The sequence below is a fragment of the Jatropha curcas genome, chromosome 3 (genome assembly GCF_041381405.1).
Source record: "Jatropha curcas cultivar XTBG-Jc1 chromosome 3, XTBG_Jcur_1.0, whole genome shotgun sequence".
Taxonomy (NCBI): domain Eukaryota; kingdom Viridiplantae; phylum Streptophyta; class Magnoliopsida; order Malpighiales; family Euphorbiaceae; genus Jatropha; species Jatropha curcas.
Window position 1 is genome coordinate 27,309,768 of NC_143153.1, and position 18,173 is coordinate 27,327,940.

Genomic DNA, 18,173 nt, shown 5'->3' on the forward strand with positions numbered 1-18,173 from the left:
TTTTATTTATAAATATAATTCTTTTAGTAAATTTATTATATATATCTTCTTGAGACGATTTTTTTTAAGTATATTATCAATAAATAAGAAATATTTAGAAAAATTGTGAAAATGATGTTTAATAATTATTTTGTATATAACAATAATGTCCGCCATGCAGGATGTGACAGTGGTGGGGTTCTTTCTGTTTTATTTCTTTTGGCCTTTCTAATTGTTTTTAAAGAATGTCAAGATTCAAGAATCAACACATCTTAATCTTTACCGAAAGAAGAAAAGATAGATTTGTTTGTGAAGTAATAGTAATACAGAAGAATAATTAAAATAATGTTTTCAATTTCAATATTTTATTTTAAAAAACATTTACCTGATTATTAATATTTTTAGTTTTCTATTTTCTAATAGCATTTTTAAAAAAAAAAATTCTCGAAGATTTTACTGAAATCAATCGTTGTTGGCTAATTATCGTTCTCCTTTCTTCGATTATTACTCCTTTGCAAATACTAATTATTAGAGTTTTATAAAAGAAATCGCTGAAATTAAAATATTATATATATTTTTTGTTTATTTAAATGCTTAAGTGTATATCTGTAAACTTTTAATTTGTCATCCCGCATGCTTCTGCTGTTAGGACTCTGATCTTTTTTTCTTTGTATATAAATAAAAAAAAAAGATCTTCATTTTTTTTAAATAGATTTTCGTTATTCAATCTATAGGCATCTGATGTGACTAAAGATAATAATTTTTTTGAAGGGACTTAAAGATAATAATTTATTTAAAAAGATAATTTATTCGTGTAAAGCGTGCTGCCAGCAAGAAAAATATGTAAGCAAAATTCCAAATAAAAATTCTGTTACGTAAGAAAGTTTCTAATCGTTTTTCATGAACTTTACATCTATTCTATTCATATCAAGGAAAAAAAAATCTTAAATTTATATTCTTTCTAAATCAATTAATTATAGCAAGATTTTATCTTTTTTTTTTTTTTATGAAATATAGCAGGCATTTATCTTATTAATATTTATCTAATTTTAGATTTAAAATAATAGAGATTATAATTAATTGAGTTTAGATCACATAGAAGCAGACTTGAAATAAGAATGATTATCAAAACTGTAATTCACATTTATATATGAGCACTAAAACTAAAGCTAAATTCGTTTCCCTAATGGTGGAGACTATATGAATTCATACAAGCACAGACATAGATAAAGTATGAATGGCAATCAGGGAGAAAAGTCCAGTTACCATCAAGTCCAATTAAAATTTCTCTCTGAAATAATGATTGAGAGAATTAATCCAGCATATAGATTCGGGAGGCAATGTCCTGAATCAACCAATCAAACCCCTCAAGCAGCCCCTCCCCTGTGTACGCACTACAGCCTACAATTTCCCAGTGCCGGGTTTTATCCATATTCTCCAGGTTTAATACCTGCATCATTGTCATAGAAACCATTGTAGAATTTCAAAAGATGAATTGGAAGGCTGTAAAATTGAATGCACATATGTATGGTTTCAATAAGAAATTGGAGTTAACAACAGTAAGCAGAGACCATATATTCATTTCTTTCCCTTTATGATCATAACAAAAAAGAGAGTTGGATTCAGAGTAGAATAGAAAGAGCCAATTTTAGTAATTTACATGTGCCTACAAGTCATCAAGCATCACAGAAATAGACATGCTTATGGGCATAATCGATAAAACAAGAGTATCATGGTGGAAGCTAAAAGGGTTTCAAATACCAGAATAAAAAACAGCAACAGATTCGGAAACAGTGTCGCAAAAATCAATCTAAATTGGATCGAATCATTCTGAACATGGATTGTTAAAGCCATTTTGCATATTCACAAAAATCAACAATAACCTAGAATTCAATAAAATATATGTTAAAAATAGAATTAATAAAATATGCAAGATATCAAGTTAATTGTTGGGCAAAACATGAAAAATGATCATTTCTCATTGTCTACCATTTCTAGGAAATTGATGAATTGCCTGTATAGAAGAAAGACAATAATGCAAGGATGGGCTAAAATTTCATTACAAAATGGCCAAAACAATAAGGTATAACAATTATTTAAAACCGTTCCAAATTCATTTTAACATCATCAGACTGAATGATGTGTGCGGACACGCTAAGCATAGTGATAGAAAGAAAAAAGGACAACTACTTTCAAGTCGCCTCAAAAGAAAATTTCCATACGAAAAGGATTTATCAGCCAGAACACTTGCCTTGGCAATTTCATCTGGTTTAAGCGCACCTTTTAGGTCTTGCTTATTTGCTAGTATTAGCAAAGATGCTCCAGACAGCCTCTGCCAAATGAAGATATAAATTGAGAATTTACCAAAAGCACAAATGAAACAGCAAATCAAGGAAACGAAAGAAAGCAGGAAGAACTACAGGAGAAATGAAACAATAACACACTTTAAAATAATAAAAACAAGAGACGGAAACAATATAAGGAGACAATTAATACACCAAACAACATAACTAGCACATACCTCTTCCTTCAAAAGATTATCAAGTTCCATTTTGCAATCATCTAACCTTCTAAGATCCGAGCTGTCAACTACCCATACTAAGCCATCAGTTTGCTCAAAGTAGTTTCTCCAATATGATCTTATAGTTCTTTGGCCCCCAACATCCCATATATTTAAAGTATACCTGCCAAATAACAAGTTTGAAAATCTTGCTTTTGCAATAGAAGTTCTAGGAATTCAAATTCTAATTTAAGGTAACATTCAGTTGACTCTATAACACAAAAAATAAATACATAGTAAAAATGAGCACCATTTTGACTAGAGGACAATGTCATATTCAGGTGAAACTTTTTAATTCAATCGAAAATTTACTTAATCTGCAAATAATGTCAGCACGAACTTACTCAACAACCAAATGACCATAATAGGATCTTGACAAACATGAACTTTGCAAAAATACTAATCTACGCACTAAATATAAAAATACATACACATGAAAATTGAAAACAAAATCTTACTTTTGGTAAGTGAGTGTTTTGATATTAAAACCAAGAGTAGGACTGATGACGCTAGTATCTTCCCCATTTAGCTTCAAAACAATTGTCGTCTTTCCAGAATTATCGAGGCCCCTGCATACCATGCAATATAAACAAATATGTTTATATATGAACATTGATAAGAGGGGAAAAGGTAAAAAAAAAAAAATTGCAAAGAATTGCACAGATACATACACCATCAGTATACGCATTTCCTTCTCTTTTCTCTTGATTTTTCGGATGATGCTGAGTAGCCCCATTATAAGCCAAAAACAAGCTAATCAATGAACAAGAATTGAGGGTTTCTCTTGATTCTGAACAATGTCTTTGCACAATTACTCAGCACAACCAATCAGAGCAACCTATCAGCAAAACTGTTATTATTTCAAAAAAAAATAATAATAAAATAATCCCTGATAGTCAGCTGCATGTCAGAATATGCTAGTGAAAATTACACACTCCACTTGTGTAAGAAAGAATGGGTTCATTTGATTGTTAAGAATGTTGTTTCACTTAATTGCATATGAGTGGCATTCTCCTTCCACCAGAAAGTGCTGATTCTTAACAATAACAAACAGCAGCCACTGACCAGGATCTCCTATAATCAAACAACAAGAGTGCTAGAAAGTGCATATGCAACATGGAGGTAACGCCTGAAGGCTTTGTCTGGGGAAGAAACAGTTGTGAGGTGGCTAATTAATTTGAAAATTACAGAACAGAAAATATTTGAAAAAGAACAGGCCAACAATATGTTTTTATGGACAGTGGACATAGAAGAAAAATGTTTATGTCCATATCTACATTTGTTTGGGTGACGTTTTATGACATATTATCTCCAAGTAACAACAGAAGTTATAGATGAAGATATATAAAAAGCAAATCCAGAAACCTTCCACCACATTGTCTTAGAAACAGTGCAAGTCAAAACTAATCTTAAAGAGGCATGGTTTTGCTGTCGTGAAGGGGTAATGAAAATGTACCTGCTATTGTAGTATCAAAAGAATTACTAATCTATGCAGATGAAGAGAACTTCTTTATGTTATTTTGATAAAGAAAAATAATCCATCACTTTCAAACAGATACATGAACGGATATTTGTAAGGCATCTTTAATATCTATTTTCAGTTCAAGTGACAAGGGTTCTCTTGCAAAAATCTAATGACTTTGGTGGGAGAAAAAATATATCAAAACACAACACACTCAATTTAGTGCAAAAATAACAGTAGTAGCAACAATTTGCAATGAATCACATGAAAATAGCTAGAACCAATAGCTGAAGAATCACATTAAAGTGATTGATTCGCGTCAGGAGCAAGTAAGTCAAGCTTAATTGAGTATTTAAATCAAAAAATTTTAAAAACTATTTCATAGTATGTATAATATTCAAATAAATAATCTACTAACTTGAGCTAACTCAAGCTTTATTTTAACATTAATGAACAATTTTTTTTCCCCTTATGGTGATCAAGCCAAATAGAGTCAAGCTCAAGTAACTCAAGCATCCATTCAAGCCAAGACTGAGCTTGAAAATTAAAACTGAATCCAGCTAGAGTTGAGTTTCAACTTTGAACGCTTGTAGCTGCTTGACTTGACTCAAGTACACTCCTAATTCAATTCAAATAAAAACATTTGATCATATGCACAGAACTATTTTTAACAAACATGTTGTAATTCCAAAACAAAGTGTTAGAAAATCAACAAACTAGCAGTAAGAGATACTTAATCCTTTTATAATAAATCCTAATAATAAAACCAACCATTTTGTGCTCTTGCAATTTTATCTTAAGATTTTCAATTTTACCCTGATTTGCAATTTTTGTCTTTCTTTCTCTTGGCAGTCCCTTCACTACTAGGTTAACATTATACATGCTTAACGCAAGCATATATTCCTGCATCTGCATTTCTCGATCAAATTAAATCAAAACATACAAATAAATCTCTCTCTCTCTATATATCACAGCCAAAACCTAATCTCACGAAAAACTCACAATGAAATCACACGTCAATCGACAAAAATATTGTTAAAATAACTAAAATTCTCAAATCAGGGTAAAATTGAAAACTATTGATGGCGTTTGATAAGAAAAATAAAATAACACTCACCTCGATGACTAAAAACCATTAATTGGCGTTTCAAGTAGAAACTCATCTCATCTTTCAAAACTCGCGAATTAGGGACCGATAGATATTCTTCTTCTTCGCAAGCAAGTTCGTCGGGAGCGGAAACTTCAGTCACGTTAAGGTCATTAATGGTGGGCAATGGCCATCCACTCTCAGGCTTGATTTTTTAGCTTTGGTACAGTAAATTTCCCTCTAAGCTTGTGTGAGATATTAATCTAGTGAAAAATATGATATTTTTCATCAATTAGTACTCAAATTTCACCGAATAAATTAATTTACCTTAATTAAAATAAAAGAAAATAATATTGTTTAACTGATAAAAACCATTAATATTTTTATTTTTTGGATGATTGATTCTGAAATTAAATATTTTTCTTAATTAAAAATATTAAAAACTCTATTTTCAGCAAGAATTGGGATAAATTCAACTAAAGTGAAAGTGCTAAATAAATGAATGAAAAAGATCGTCTCAATGAAATTGAGTATTTAAAAAACATTAGTGCTTGCAACTGTTGATTTTTAAATGTAAATTGATTTTTCTATATTAAAAATATAAAAAATACTTTTAATCACTTTTACAAAACATAAGTGTTTTTTTTATTTTTATTCAAAATGGAAACCTTTTTTATTAGAATAATAAATTAGTTTTTTAAGAAAATATTTCAGCAATAACTTTTTTTTTTCATAAAATATTCCAGGAACAAGTTGTATTACGATTTACAGGTATTTCTTCTTGTGATAAAAAAAAAAAAAAACATAAGCATACTTGTTTCGTGGCATGGCGTGACGTGACTTATGTTGGGCATTGAAACTTCCTCGTAATAGGACGATGATGCTTATTAAATCCTTTTCTTTATTTTCCTGAGAAAAAAAAAAATGTATTTCTGTATAATTACTTTTTAAATGAAAATAAATAAAATTACTTTTATGTGAATGGAATACAAACTAATCTAATAAATAGATTTTAAATAAATATTAACTCTGCAAACTTTGATTTAGAAAATGAAAATGATACGGAATTTGATAAATTAATGGATTAAAATGGATCGTGTTCATGTTTTAAATTTGTTTATCCATTTATGATGTGATTTAAATAGATCATATCTTCAACAACACAATATATATATATATATATATATATATATAAAGCAATCATTTTTTCTCTATAAAGTTGACATGTGGCATATCTACATGATGTTTTAATTTAATATGTGTATATTCCTTAAATTTAAACATGATTTGATTTAATTATTTAATACATTAACGTATTGGTTTGGTTTGGTTTAATTATTCAAATGTATTAATATATTGGTTTGAATTGACTTTATTTTGAGTTAGTATTTTTTATTTCATTTGATTATTTAACGTATTAATATATTGGCTTGGTTTAGATTTCTTTTGACTTAATATTTTTGGTTTGATTTAATTTGATTATTTAATGTATTAATGGCTTTAAATAATTATATTTTGCATTAATATATTATATTTAAAGCCAAATGTACTAATATATTATATTTTGTAACAAATGTTTACTCTTAAATTTATAAAGTAACAAATGTTTATTCTCACAACCGTTTCCTATCTTTAATGTACTTTTAAAGTTTCATATCTAAATGTTTCCATTTTTTTTTTCATGGTTGTCACGACCCGTTTCCATGGGCCGGACCGGCACTAGGACCTGGATGGGCTTAAGGCCGCCAAAGCCCATAGTAAGCCTATATTATACAAACGTCATTTCCTATTCATAACTGTGGATGCAAGCCCAATAATTTATTTCAGTTATGTATCACTAATACAGTTTATATGTTTAATATGGACTTTTATTATTCATTTACAACCCAACTGGAATACAATTGCGGAACTCTACCTTTACATTTACATCGTCATTTCTATCATTAACAATCTTCTATAATTATTGTCTCAACTCCATAGGATTTTTCTTTCTTCTATTACCCTAAAAAAAAATAGGTAGGCAGGGATGAGCGCCAAACTCAATGAGTAGGGTCAGATGACCCTCTCACCCCACACAATCACACAGATGCGAAAATATTTTTATCTGGTTACCGTTTAATTATATGATCATGCAGTTTGTCACACAAATGGCAATACAACAGCAATCACAAGTATTATCACCTTCATATAATCACATCACGTGGAAATTAGTCAGTGGAATCACCGAAACCCCCGATGAGCCGTCCTCCCACATAGCCCATCCTCTCACGTGTGCACCAGGGAGCCGATCCCCTATTCTGGCCGACCGGTCTAATCCTCACTTGACCAGCCCTCTCATTGTTTTTCCATTCTCTCTCTTTTTTTTTTTTTTTTTTTTTATACCAGCAGGAGGCAACCCGGTCGTCTCCTTTAAATCTAGATCATCAGGCGCTCACAACAGGAGGCCACCCTGCGGGCTGCGATCAAACCTAGATTATCCGGTGCGCCCAAATAAAGAAGCCAACATGTGGTTAACAGTAACGGTAACAGTAGGTGCACACGGGGGCGCCGATCTCCCATTTACCCGGCTAACAGTAATCAGTATCAGGATCCATATCACATATACCATTCTCACAAACCCATGGTGACCCACTTCATCCCAATTCCGCACAAACAAGGCACAACAATATCACAGCACAAGTAATCAAGCAATATTTAATATCAACAAATAGTGCATCACAATATGGCGATAATGCATGATAACATTTAACCGTGAATGCATGAATGCAGGCGGATGAGGCGAATTATCTAACATTACTCACAAATCTTTATTGTCTTCTAAAGGGACTGCCTTTCTAGCCACGTGCTTCCAGCCTTTGTCCTCGCATTTCGGAATTTTATAAACCTCTAAAATAAACAATAAAATTTTAAGTAAGAATTTTAAATTTGAAGATTCTATTTCATATTCGTTTACTAATTTTGGTTACCAGTCATTTAATTCACTTATTAATTTAAACTATATATATTTATAGATATATATTGGGTTTCTTTATTTATTTATCACTCTAATACTCTTATTCTATATTTTTAATTTCTATAAACAATTTAATTTCTATAAGTAATTTAATTTCTATACTTAATTTTATTTTCTACCAAAATTTCGGCAGCATCTCCCCTAAAAATTGGACTATCCACCTGTTAAAATATCAACAATTTAACAAATATTCAACTCAATACATACGGCCCGTCCGTCGGACAATTAATCAAATAAAATTTTTCCCATCCTCCTTCAATCTCATCATCCCCACACAACCAAAATTATAATATACAATAACATTATATCTAAACTACCTTAATCTACACTTTAATCCTATTAATATATCATTATCAAGGTTCCTTAATTAAATCAACACGAATGGAATTATACTAGAATTAAATCAACGCAAAATAAATTAGCTAATCACAAAACTAAGAAAAACATTCTGAAAATAGTCTAAAAATTAAATTTATATACCCAAAATCTTGCTGCCGGAATTGTTCGACTGGAAAAAGGGAGCTACGCGTGCCGGAACTCAGAGCAAGTGAGAGCAATGGCGTTGAGTCGACCAAACCAAGTTGCTGCGCTCACTGGAACTGCGAGCAGGTGGCGCGATGAGCTAGAGGAGGAGCTGGCGCTGCACGATCTGGCCGAGGGTAAGGCGGGACTGCTGGCGGAGCTGCAGCGGCGGCCAGTTGCGGCGAGGAGCACCGGTGGCGCGCGATGGCGTGGGTGGCGCGGCTCTGCTGCTCTGTCTCACCAGAAATGCAGGCGCAGTGAAGAAAGGAAGAAAGAAAGAAAGAAAATAAAAGAAAGAAAAGAAGAAGAAGAAGAAGAAAGTGGAGGAGAAGGCTGTGGTGGTGCTGCGTACAGGTGGAGGCACAGAATGGTGTAGGGGAGGGTGAAGTATGCGCTGGAAATAGGGGGAGAAGAGGGTTCTAGATGTGATTTGGGTGGGTTTGGGCTGGTTCGGTTCGATTCAGCCCAAATCTCGATTTTTACTTGATTTTTTTTTTGACTTTTCAATTGGTTTTCAATTCGGTTTATCACTGTACGAATTATTAATTTGCATTTAAATAATTAGATACATTTTCCACGCTGTCAATTTATTAAATTTAAATGAAAAATCTTTGAAAATAAAAATTTGGGTTATTTCAATGGTGTAGTAATGCATTTTTTTATTTTAAATTATTTAATCTCAAAAATACTTTAGCTTTCTTAGAAATACTATATATAAGTTGTATCATTGTATCTTTTATATTTTTGGCAAAAGTGTCTTGAATCTTGCTTTTAAATATATTATTCATTTTTTTCTTAAAAATTTAGATTTTTCTATATTTCAACTATTTTCCACTAATATGGTTAGTAGTTCTTACTCAAACTTTTTTTTTTGTCTCTTTTTCTAAATATTTTTTAATATGTTTTTGCAGCCGTAAATTATCAAATCAATATATATATATATATATATATATAAATGAGGCAGAATTTTCCTTGGTGTCGCCACATAAGATTCCAAATTAATGATACGTGTATGACTTAATTGTTTATTTTATATTTATTTGAAAATAAATTAATTTATAATTGAATTAAATCATCTTAAATGTAGTTGATTAATATAACGTTAGAGAATAATTGTGTGTTAAGTAACAATTTATATAACTTTTAATGATATAAATAAATTACATAATTTATAAATTTTCATGATATGGGCAATTATTATTTTATATTAAAAAATCAAAAATTTTTTTATTAAATTAAACTATGTTAAATATAATTAATTAATTATAATACTAAAAACATGATAAGTTGAAGATTTATATAACTTTTAATTATTTAAAATAAATTATTTATTCATGGATTTAAATGAAATAACGAGTTAATTATTTTTTACATTAAAAAAGAATTAAAATAATAAAATTTACCACCTTTTTTTTTACTTTTTTTTATTTATCTCTATAAATTTTAATATTTTTAATTCATATTTCTAACACAAATCTATCTACTAATTTGTAATTTAATAATAAAAAATTAAGCTATGTTTTTTTTTTACTATTGATATATCTTTATAATATTTCTTAAAATCATAATAAAAGAAGTTTCATCTAAGAATCTATAAATTATATATATATATATATATATATATATATATATATATATATATATATATATATATATATATATATATATATATATATATATATTCTCTCAAATTAACTTTTTTTTTTGTTTTTTTAACCGTGCATAACACGGGTATATTGTTAGTTTAAATATACAATTCATATAATTTTATATATATATAATTTATATATAGGGTTACTGTGTTTATATTTAGATACATGATTCATTATTCATATCGTAGTTTATTTAATTTTATTGTCGCACGTAAGTTCAGAAATTTAACATGATTAATAAAATAGTTAATGGTCAATTCAATAAATTTTTAGAGAGGCCTAATGATTCGGGTTTAGATACGTAGCTATATTAAAAATTTCCTGAATTTTAATAATAAAAGAAATTTGTGCTAATAAAAAAAAAATCCAATACAAACACAACCAATCTACTTGTGTTGACATGTCTAAATTAGAGTTCGGGTTAAAATATTATAAATGGTGAGCCTTGTATTCCAAATTTTCAGAAAAACTCTCTCTTTCATAGAAAAAAATATTTATAGATATTATAATTTTAATTATAAAATGATATTTTTTTAAAAAATGAAAAACGATAGAAAAACATGTCTTTTATCATAAAAGAAATTTTGAAAAACAACTTAAATCTGTTTTTCAAATGTTACTTAAGTTTTGAAAAACTGTTTTCTAGTTTTCCAAATAGAAAACTGACTGATTTGAACACAAAATTTTATTTTTCATTTTTTAAATTTTTTTAGAAAAATCACTCCAGTTTTCTACAAGTGAACACAATCAAAATATTTAATAAATTTGATTTTATAAATTAAAGTATTTCATGAATTAAAATAAAAATTAAAAGTGGTACAAAATTAAAATAATAAAATTCAAGAATGAAATTTATGTATTCTTCCGTAATTAAATCCTTTTGACGACACTACTGAAGAGTAGAAGAAAATTAAGAAGCAGGAGGAGGTTGTTGTTAAAGTTAAAGAAGGGATCGACTTTAAATGCTTCTTTTAGAGGAAGCAATAGCCCTCTTTAGTAACAACGAAACAATAATTTAATTATATGTAGGACAAGCCTCTTGCTCTCGATTATTATAATCAATTCAATATTGTTATTTAGAGACGCATCTAAACTAGGGTTAGGAATATTCGGGTTTGGCCTAAAAACCTAACCAAGCTGACCTATTTTGGTTTTGAAAATTCCATAACTTTTATTGTTAGTGGGATTTTATGTGTCATTACACTAACCTTGGTCGTATGGATTCAATATTGCATTTTATAAAGCATAATGGACATTTGGAGTTTTAAAAAATAAATATAGGAAATTAGAATTAAAAAAAAAGAAAATTAACAAATGGCAGGTCCATTATATAATTACCAAATGAAAATTCCAATATGGAATTAAAAAAAAAAAAGCACTCACACACCCATTAAGGTGTGAACACCAAACAAATAGTTACCTGATGATCTGTCAATACTCAAAAAGATTAAGAAAATGAACTTCATTTGAACATTGTCAATTTCTTAGTTCTTTTGACAAATTTCTTCCTTGTTTTGTCTTTTCGCATTAACATTATCGCACGCAACAAGTGTAACAAACAGGAAACCAACAAATCTCCGATGAAAGCAATGTGACAACGGCGGTGCAAGCCAAGTGACCGCTGCATCTCCTACAGCATCTTCCAAATTCCCGCTGTCACTTTCATTTCTCCAACTACACCACCACCACCACCACGTCCATACTATTCTCTCTTCTTCTTCAAGCCTCTCTACTATATCAATTTTCCATTTCTTTATTATAATACTCTCATGTTGTTACTCTTCTTCTCTGCTTTCTACCTTTCTTTCAGTTTCACCAACTCTCGCAATGTACGGACACGATCTCTTCTTCTCCACTCTAATCAAGCTCAAGCTTGATTCTGAACCGTCCAATCAGCACTTCCTTCATGGTGGCGGTCTGTTCCTCGATCAAGAAACTGTTTGTCGTTCATTTGTTTCGTTAATATCGTCCAAGACTGAACCGCGTTCTTCTTGTTTTTCTCGGAAAACGTTGAGGTTCGTTGATCGGCGGCGAGGAAAGAAGGGTCGCAAAGCAGGATTGTTTTTATCGGTGAGTTTGTCAATAAAGGGAAGCGAAGAAGAAGAAGGATATGTTGGGGAATCGCGAGAGAGTTTGGGGCAAAATGGAGAGGAAAAGAATTTGGAGGAAGAAAATGCAGTGGTTTTCACGGAGGAGAAGAAGGTTAATGTGCTGCGATCGAGATCAGGATCAGCTGCTTTGAATACGACCAAGCATCTCTGGGCTGGTGCTGTTGCTGCTATGGTTTCAAGGTGTTTGCTTCTTGTTTACTAGCTTTTGTTACATTTGTTTGTTACTATTTCAATTTCCTTCGACTTTACTTTGGCTGCTTATGAAAAATGCATGGTATATATGATGTTTTATGTTAATTAACTCTGTTAAAATTATGATTAATTAGAACAAAATAATTGAAAATTAAGGACCTTTTCTTGTTGGTGAGCTAATGTTGAGGTCCATAATAATGTTTTTATCAAGCATACAATTGTAAAAGCAAGAGCTTCGATAAATTTATCTCATGATTTGAGTTGGTTTTAACTTTTAAGTGTTTTTTTTTTTTTTTTATCTTGTTGGTTGATACGTACAAATATTAACTTAGTAGCTCATTTGGTTGTTGTCCATGAAGCATGTCATGCGTTATTTTTGTATGAAAAGCTGTGCCTGCACATGTATGTATCAATGTCCTGTTCCATGTCCAATGTCAGTGAACTACAATTTCGTTTCTGTTGAAGCAGAACTTTTATAGCGCCTCTAGAGAGAATGAAGCTTGAGTATGTAGTTCGTGGCGAACAGAAGAACCTTTTAGAACTCATCAAGAAAATTAAGGCAGCTGAAGGACTGAAAGGTTTTTGGAAGGGGAACTTTGTCAATATTCTCCGCACTGCTCCATTTAAATCTATCAATTTCTATGCTTATGATACATACAGGAATCAACTACTGAAATGGTCTGGGAACGAGGAAACCACAAATTTTGAGAGATTCATTGCTGGAGCTGCTGCTGGAATTACTGCATCCTTGCTTTGCTTGCCAATGGACACTGTATGTATTAACTTCAAATATTTTGGTCATGGCACATAATTCTTTGCCATTTGAATCTTCCTATTATTCTAAATTTTTATTAGAGGGTGAAATTTTGCTGTGTGGAGTATTTATGTGCTCTAATTTTCACAATTTTTCTCGAGGATTATACAAGTCATGCCAGGACTTCAAACTGATTTGTGCTGTATATTTGATGCAATTAGAAATGCATATGATCCGTTGCTTGAAGGATCCAGCCTTACTAAAGTAAATGGTACTGGACATGTTAATTATGCCAAATGTTCTCTTCTCAAGCAGCATTGGTGCTACTTTTCTTGAAATGGTTCACTTGGTATCTTAGACTAGAATTCTGCTGTTTACGCTGATTGCGGATCCTTTGTCCAGAAATTGTGAAAATGAGATTTTACCTACAGTATTTAGCTGGTGAAACTGTGAATTCTGACACCATTGTTTCTACTTGGATTTGGAACCTTTTCAATTTTATATGTTCTCAGATATTAAAAGATAGAAAATCTTTTTTCTTTTTCTCTATTCTTTTTTTTTCATGATAACATCTTTACAAGTCCTATACTTTCATGGAAGTCAATGTTTGTTTATTGTTTTTGGGAGGGCCGTCAGCTCACACTTCAATTGTTGCGTATTATCATTTATTAACAAAACCAGCTAATATTAAATGAAATGAAGTCTGTTCTATTGCTTCATTCCTTATTTCAAGTGCTTCATGTTCATAATTATATAATTTGTTTTCGAATGACATTGTAATGCTTCCTAAACAATTTTAACGATTAGGTAAAAAATTATCTGTATATTGTTTGTAATATTTAATGGATTATGTAGAAAGTCTTCCCCTCTTTCTTTCTTTATTTCTTTCTTAATATTCTATTCATTTTTTACTAGTTTGATATGATATGCATTCTAATCACCTAGAAACCACATGCATCAGTTGTGGACAAGTTGAACCTTGGACCTCTGGTTGCTAACCGTGGAGATTCAACCCATTGCTTATCTATGCTGATAGACACTTTCTTTTTGTTGGCCAAAATTGATGAAACCCAATATAATGACAGCAGCAGAAATAACTTTTCTTTCAGCCAACTACTTTTTATTCTTAATTGCTTCAGCCTTTTAATGTTTCATACAGACTTTCTTGTGCAAATCGGTTTCATATTAATGCTCTAAACTATTGCAGATACGGACAAAGATGGTAGCACCTGGTGGGGAAGCATTGGGTGGTGTAATTGGAGCATTCCGCCACATGATCCAGACAGAAGGATTTTTTTCTCTTTACAAGGGTTTAGTACCCTCACTAGTGAGCATGGCACCTTCAGGCGCAGTTTTCTATGGTGTTTATGATATATTAAAGTCCGCTTATCTCCATACACCAGAAGGGAAGAAGAGACTTCAGAGTTTAAAACAAGAAGGCCAAGAATTAAATGTGTTGGAGCAGCTGGAGTTGGGACCCGTCAGAACATTGCTTTATGGGGCTATTGCTGGTTGTTGTTCTGAAGCTGCTACATATCCATTTGAAGTTGTGAGGAGGCACCTTCAGATGCAAGTCGAAGCGACAAAGATGAATGCATTGGCAACTTGTGCCAAGATAGTTCAACAAGGAGGCGTTCCTGCTCTTTATGCAGGATTAATACCCAGCTTATTGCAGGTATAGTCACACGGCATATTATTTTGGGAAAACTCTTCCTTTATTTTATAGAGGTTTTGAACTCTATTCAGAGTCATTAGATGCCCATAATTTAAGTATTTCACTGTTGAAATCTATGATTAAAAACATTTCATTATTAAGTTGGCAGAGCCATTGTGCCATGGTGGTGTTCTAGGATCAAATCAAAGCAATTGCAATATAATCAAAACGAAAAATAGGAAAACTGTTGAGTGTAGTTGGTTCAATCTGAGAAGGGGGGAGTACAACATTAGAGTAGGCTTTATTAGGATGGGAACTGCAACAGGATTTGGCAACTCCACTATAAAAATGAAATAGGGAAACTGGATATGTTTTGGGATTGCAAACAAGGACTTGGCACCTCTTCCTTCATTAGATGAAGGCAGACAGGTATCATAAAGTAAAATGTAATATTCAAGAAGTTATATGATTGACTCATATGGACAAGAGGATATGTTCTTAAACATTTTCAACTTAGATTAAGCGTCAAGTATATGTTGCTGATTCTTAATGCTTTTAAATTGCAAAAACGTCTGTGAGAAAACAGTTCTAGGAAATTGGAAAAAGTATTTCATATTTGACCTGTGGGCAATTTTGATTCATGGGAATTGACTGTATGTAAAATCAATACGTGTATTTTTGCATCCATTGTTGATAGTTTGTTTGGCATTGTTGTCGGAGCTACTCTTGAGTATTGAGAAAAGCACAATGTTTCAAATATGTTGATTTTGGTATTATATGAACTCTAAACAGCAACACAACAAGATGAAAGATTACACAAGTATGCATGTGCTGGGCTATTTTATCTGCTATTAAATTAAACTTTGTTAGTGTTTGTTAATGACGAGTGACGGCTATATAAATCTGTGGATTGTTGCCCTTTCTTATTTCTCTTACATCTGAAACTTTTTATGGAGCTTTTGGGATGTAACGCGTTCATTTTACTAACTTGTTGAAACCTGTGTAAAATAACTTTTCACAGGTTTTACCATCAGCTGCCATAAGTTACTTAGTATACGAGTTCGTGAAGATAGTCCTCAAAGTTGAGTCGACATAGATATAGTTATTTTTTTCATATAAAAGCTCAGTCGGGTAATTCCAGATTTTCTCTATGGTGCCATTTATCATGATTCTATTGGCTATTTGTTCAACTCCTTTAACAAGTCTAAATTACCTGCAGACAGAACTGAAGGAAAATGAGACCTCCTTATGCCTTTAGTTTTCCCTGGCATTTTTACGAGGAAAAATGGAGAAAATCTGAATATTGAGTGCCTGTTTGCTTTACTTTGTAAGCTGAATTTATCTTAATTAAAAATGCAGGCGCGTTTGGATCACATTGCACATTGGAAATGGTTTTTTGACTAACGCATAGATGTATTTTACTTTTTTTCATCTCTCATCTGTTTAATCTTTAATATGATATTGTTTAGGAGATTGCAGAATTAGAAAGATTCCAAGTGGTGCTATAATAACAAAGAGTTGGACTTGGACTAGTGAGGTTGGGTAATAGGTATCACTTTGACGTTGTTAGGGGATCCAGCGCCTCATTTCACTGGATACTCATCCCATTGAACCAACCGGTAGTTAGTAGATGTTTCTCTATTTTTTATCCTTTCTTATAAATGCTATTAATATTATCTTGAGGGGCTGCTGTAACGATGTTATTACTTGAAACAAAGATAAGACTACTCAGTTGTGACCACAGCTAAGCTAAACGCCATGAGCCTTCAATTTCTTAGAGACGTACGGAGGAGGCGAGCGAGATTTGAGTAGAAAGGGAGATATTTTCGGAGAGAGAAAATGGATTTTGGGCTATTATTCAACGGTAGTGAGGAGAGAGGAAGGTAATGAGAATGGGCGGATGGTGCGAAGTGAAATGGTTTGTTCCACTTAAGCTCCTCTTGATTAATTATGAGGAGTTACAGACATAAGTCATGCTCTAATGGACTGCAACTATAACAAAAGTTGGTTAACTCTGGAACCTAATTTGAATTTAGGATGTACTTATAACAAAAGTTGTTAATTATATTTTTATTAATTCTGGAATCTAATTTGAACTTGAGGTACAATTGTAATAAAAGCTAATAGTTAATGGTACCTAGGGAGTTAAGTGGGATTTGGAGTACAACCATAACAAACCCCGTACCTGGAGTTATTTTAAATAGTTCAAGGAAAAAATCATTATTTCGTTCCTGTATAATGGTTAAATATATTAATCAAGACGTCTAAAATACATGATTATTTCATTTCTATATAATGGTTAAATACATTAGTAGACATACTTTTTCTAAATACATGATTACATTTTTAAGTTATGATCCGTCGGACATCGTAGTCTTTTTGTCCACTTTTTGCATATGCTCAAAAATATAGTCAAAGGTGTCAAAAAACTTCTTTATGACTAAAATACCTTTAAACACTTATTCTCATTGTCCTATCTTAACCTACAAAAACATTCTAAATTTTAAGAATTGTTGCAGTATTACTCTAAATGACTTTTTGTTCCTCTGATGTTCCAGCTTGTAAACTTATATATATTGTCATCCCAAATTCAAATTGCATCTAGGTTTTACAATATAATAATATAAAAGTGAGACCCAATAAATCAGTTTGCGTTAATTTAATTCAACCTCCTAAACTCACTGTCTCGAATTAGGTAATAAATTCTTAATTTCACTCACCGATTTTCTTTTCTTTCTTATTTCCTCAACAATCTTTTCTCGTTTTTGCTGAGTCTAAAGAAACTAAATCCATGATACGAAAATGTGAGAAGAGACAGAACAATTGAACTCCTTGTAGAGGTGGTTGAGGCTCCCTAAGACGTCACAAGGATTCTTGGTGGAGCCATTAGACGATAGAAGCTTGTGTATTTACAGAGAGGCAAAATCCGAGTAACCTATAACTAATGGCTGAAGAAGGAGAAAGAAACTAACTCTACATAGACGCTTCCTTATGGCACACCCAATTCTCTTTTTCATTCTTTAGTATTCCTTTATAGCTTTACTACTTTTTGCTCCATTAGAACTTTAAAAATGAATATATACTTACTATTTAATTTTAATATAGATTCATATGTATCATTGCTGATAAAACTTTGTTTTATGTGTCAACTAACATGTAGCATGTACTAAGCGTGTATTGTATCTTC

At 31.4% G+C, this 18,173-nt stretch overlaps 2 protein-coding genes across 4 annotated transcripts; one reads left to right on the forward strand and one right to left on the reverse strand.

Annotated features, from left to right (window-relative positions):
• Positions 1-1,086: 1,086 nt before the first annotated feature.
• Positions 1,087-5,355, reverse strand: LOC105647669 (ADP-ribosylation factor-like protein 2). 2 transcript variants are annotated; one of them, XM_012233882.4, is made up of 6 exons: positions 5,119-5,355; positions 3,211-3,377; positions 2,998-3,108; positions 2,501-2,663; positions 2,231-2,311; positions 1,087-1,429 (listed from the first exon to the last, which is right to left on the reverse strand). In XM_012233882.4, the coding sequence occupies exons 2-6, from the start codon at positions 3,273-3,275 to the stop codon at positions 1,292-1,294; spliced, it is 558 nt and encodes a 185-aa protein (XP_012089272.2). In that variant the 5' UTR covers positions 3,276-3,377; positions 5,119-5,355; the 3' UTR covers positions 1,087-1,291. The 2 variants fall into 2 exon arrangements, with proteins under 2 accessions (XP_012089272.2, XP_012089356.2); XM_012233966.4 differs by having other exon boundaries at positions 3,211-3,389.
• A 6,357-nt stretch (positions 5,356-11,712) lies between these two features.
• Positions 11,713-16,359, forward strand: LOC105647463 (Mitochondrial substrate carrier family protein). Of its 2 annotated transcripts, none has more exons than XM_012233683.4 (5): positions 11,713-12,566; positions 13,047-13,350; positions 14,540-15,007; positions 16,008-16,117; positions 16,206-16,359. In XM_012233683.4, the coding sequence occupies exons 1-4, from the start codon at positions 12,103-12,105 to the stop codon at positions 16,080-16,082; spliced, it is 1,311 nt and encodes a 436-aa protein (XP_012089073.1). In that variant the 5' UTR covers positions 11,713-12,102; the 3' UTR covers positions 16,083-16,117; positions 16,206-16,359. The 2 variants fall into 2 exon arrangements, with proteins under 2 accessions (XP_012089073.1, XP_012089154.1); XM_012233764.4 differs by having other exon boundaries at positions 11,713-11,970; positions 12,086-12,566; positions 16,008-16,359.
• The last annotated feature ends 1,814 nt before the right edge of the window (positions 16,360-18,173 follow it).

Bases quoted from the DNA above. Each gene is read 5' to 3' on its own strand.
- LOC105647669 (XM_012233882.4), bottom strand. From the start codon at position 3,275: ATGGGGCTACTCAGCATCATCCGAAAAATCAAGAGAAAAGAGAAGGAA. The intron at 2,664-2,997 runs GTAAGATTTTGT...GTTATTTGGCAG, and splicing joins AAAACACTCACTTACCAAAA to GTATACTTTAAATATATGGG. The intron at 1,430-2,230 runs GCAAGTGTTCTG...ACAATGATGCAG, and splicing joins AACCAGATGAAATTGCCAAG to GTATTAAACCTGGAGAATAT.
- LOC105647463 (XM_012233683.4), top strand. From the start codon at position 12,103: ATGTACGGACACGATCTCTTCTTCTCCACTCTAATCAAGCTCAAGCTT. The intron at 12,567-13,046 runs GTGTTTGCTTCT...CTGTTGAAGCAG, and splicing joins GTTGCTGCTATGGTTTCAAG to AACTTTTATAGCGCCTCTAG. The intron at 15,008-16,007 runs GTATAGTCACAC...AACTTTTCACAG, and splicing joins TAATACCCAGCTTATTGCAG to GTTTTACCATCAGCTGCCAT.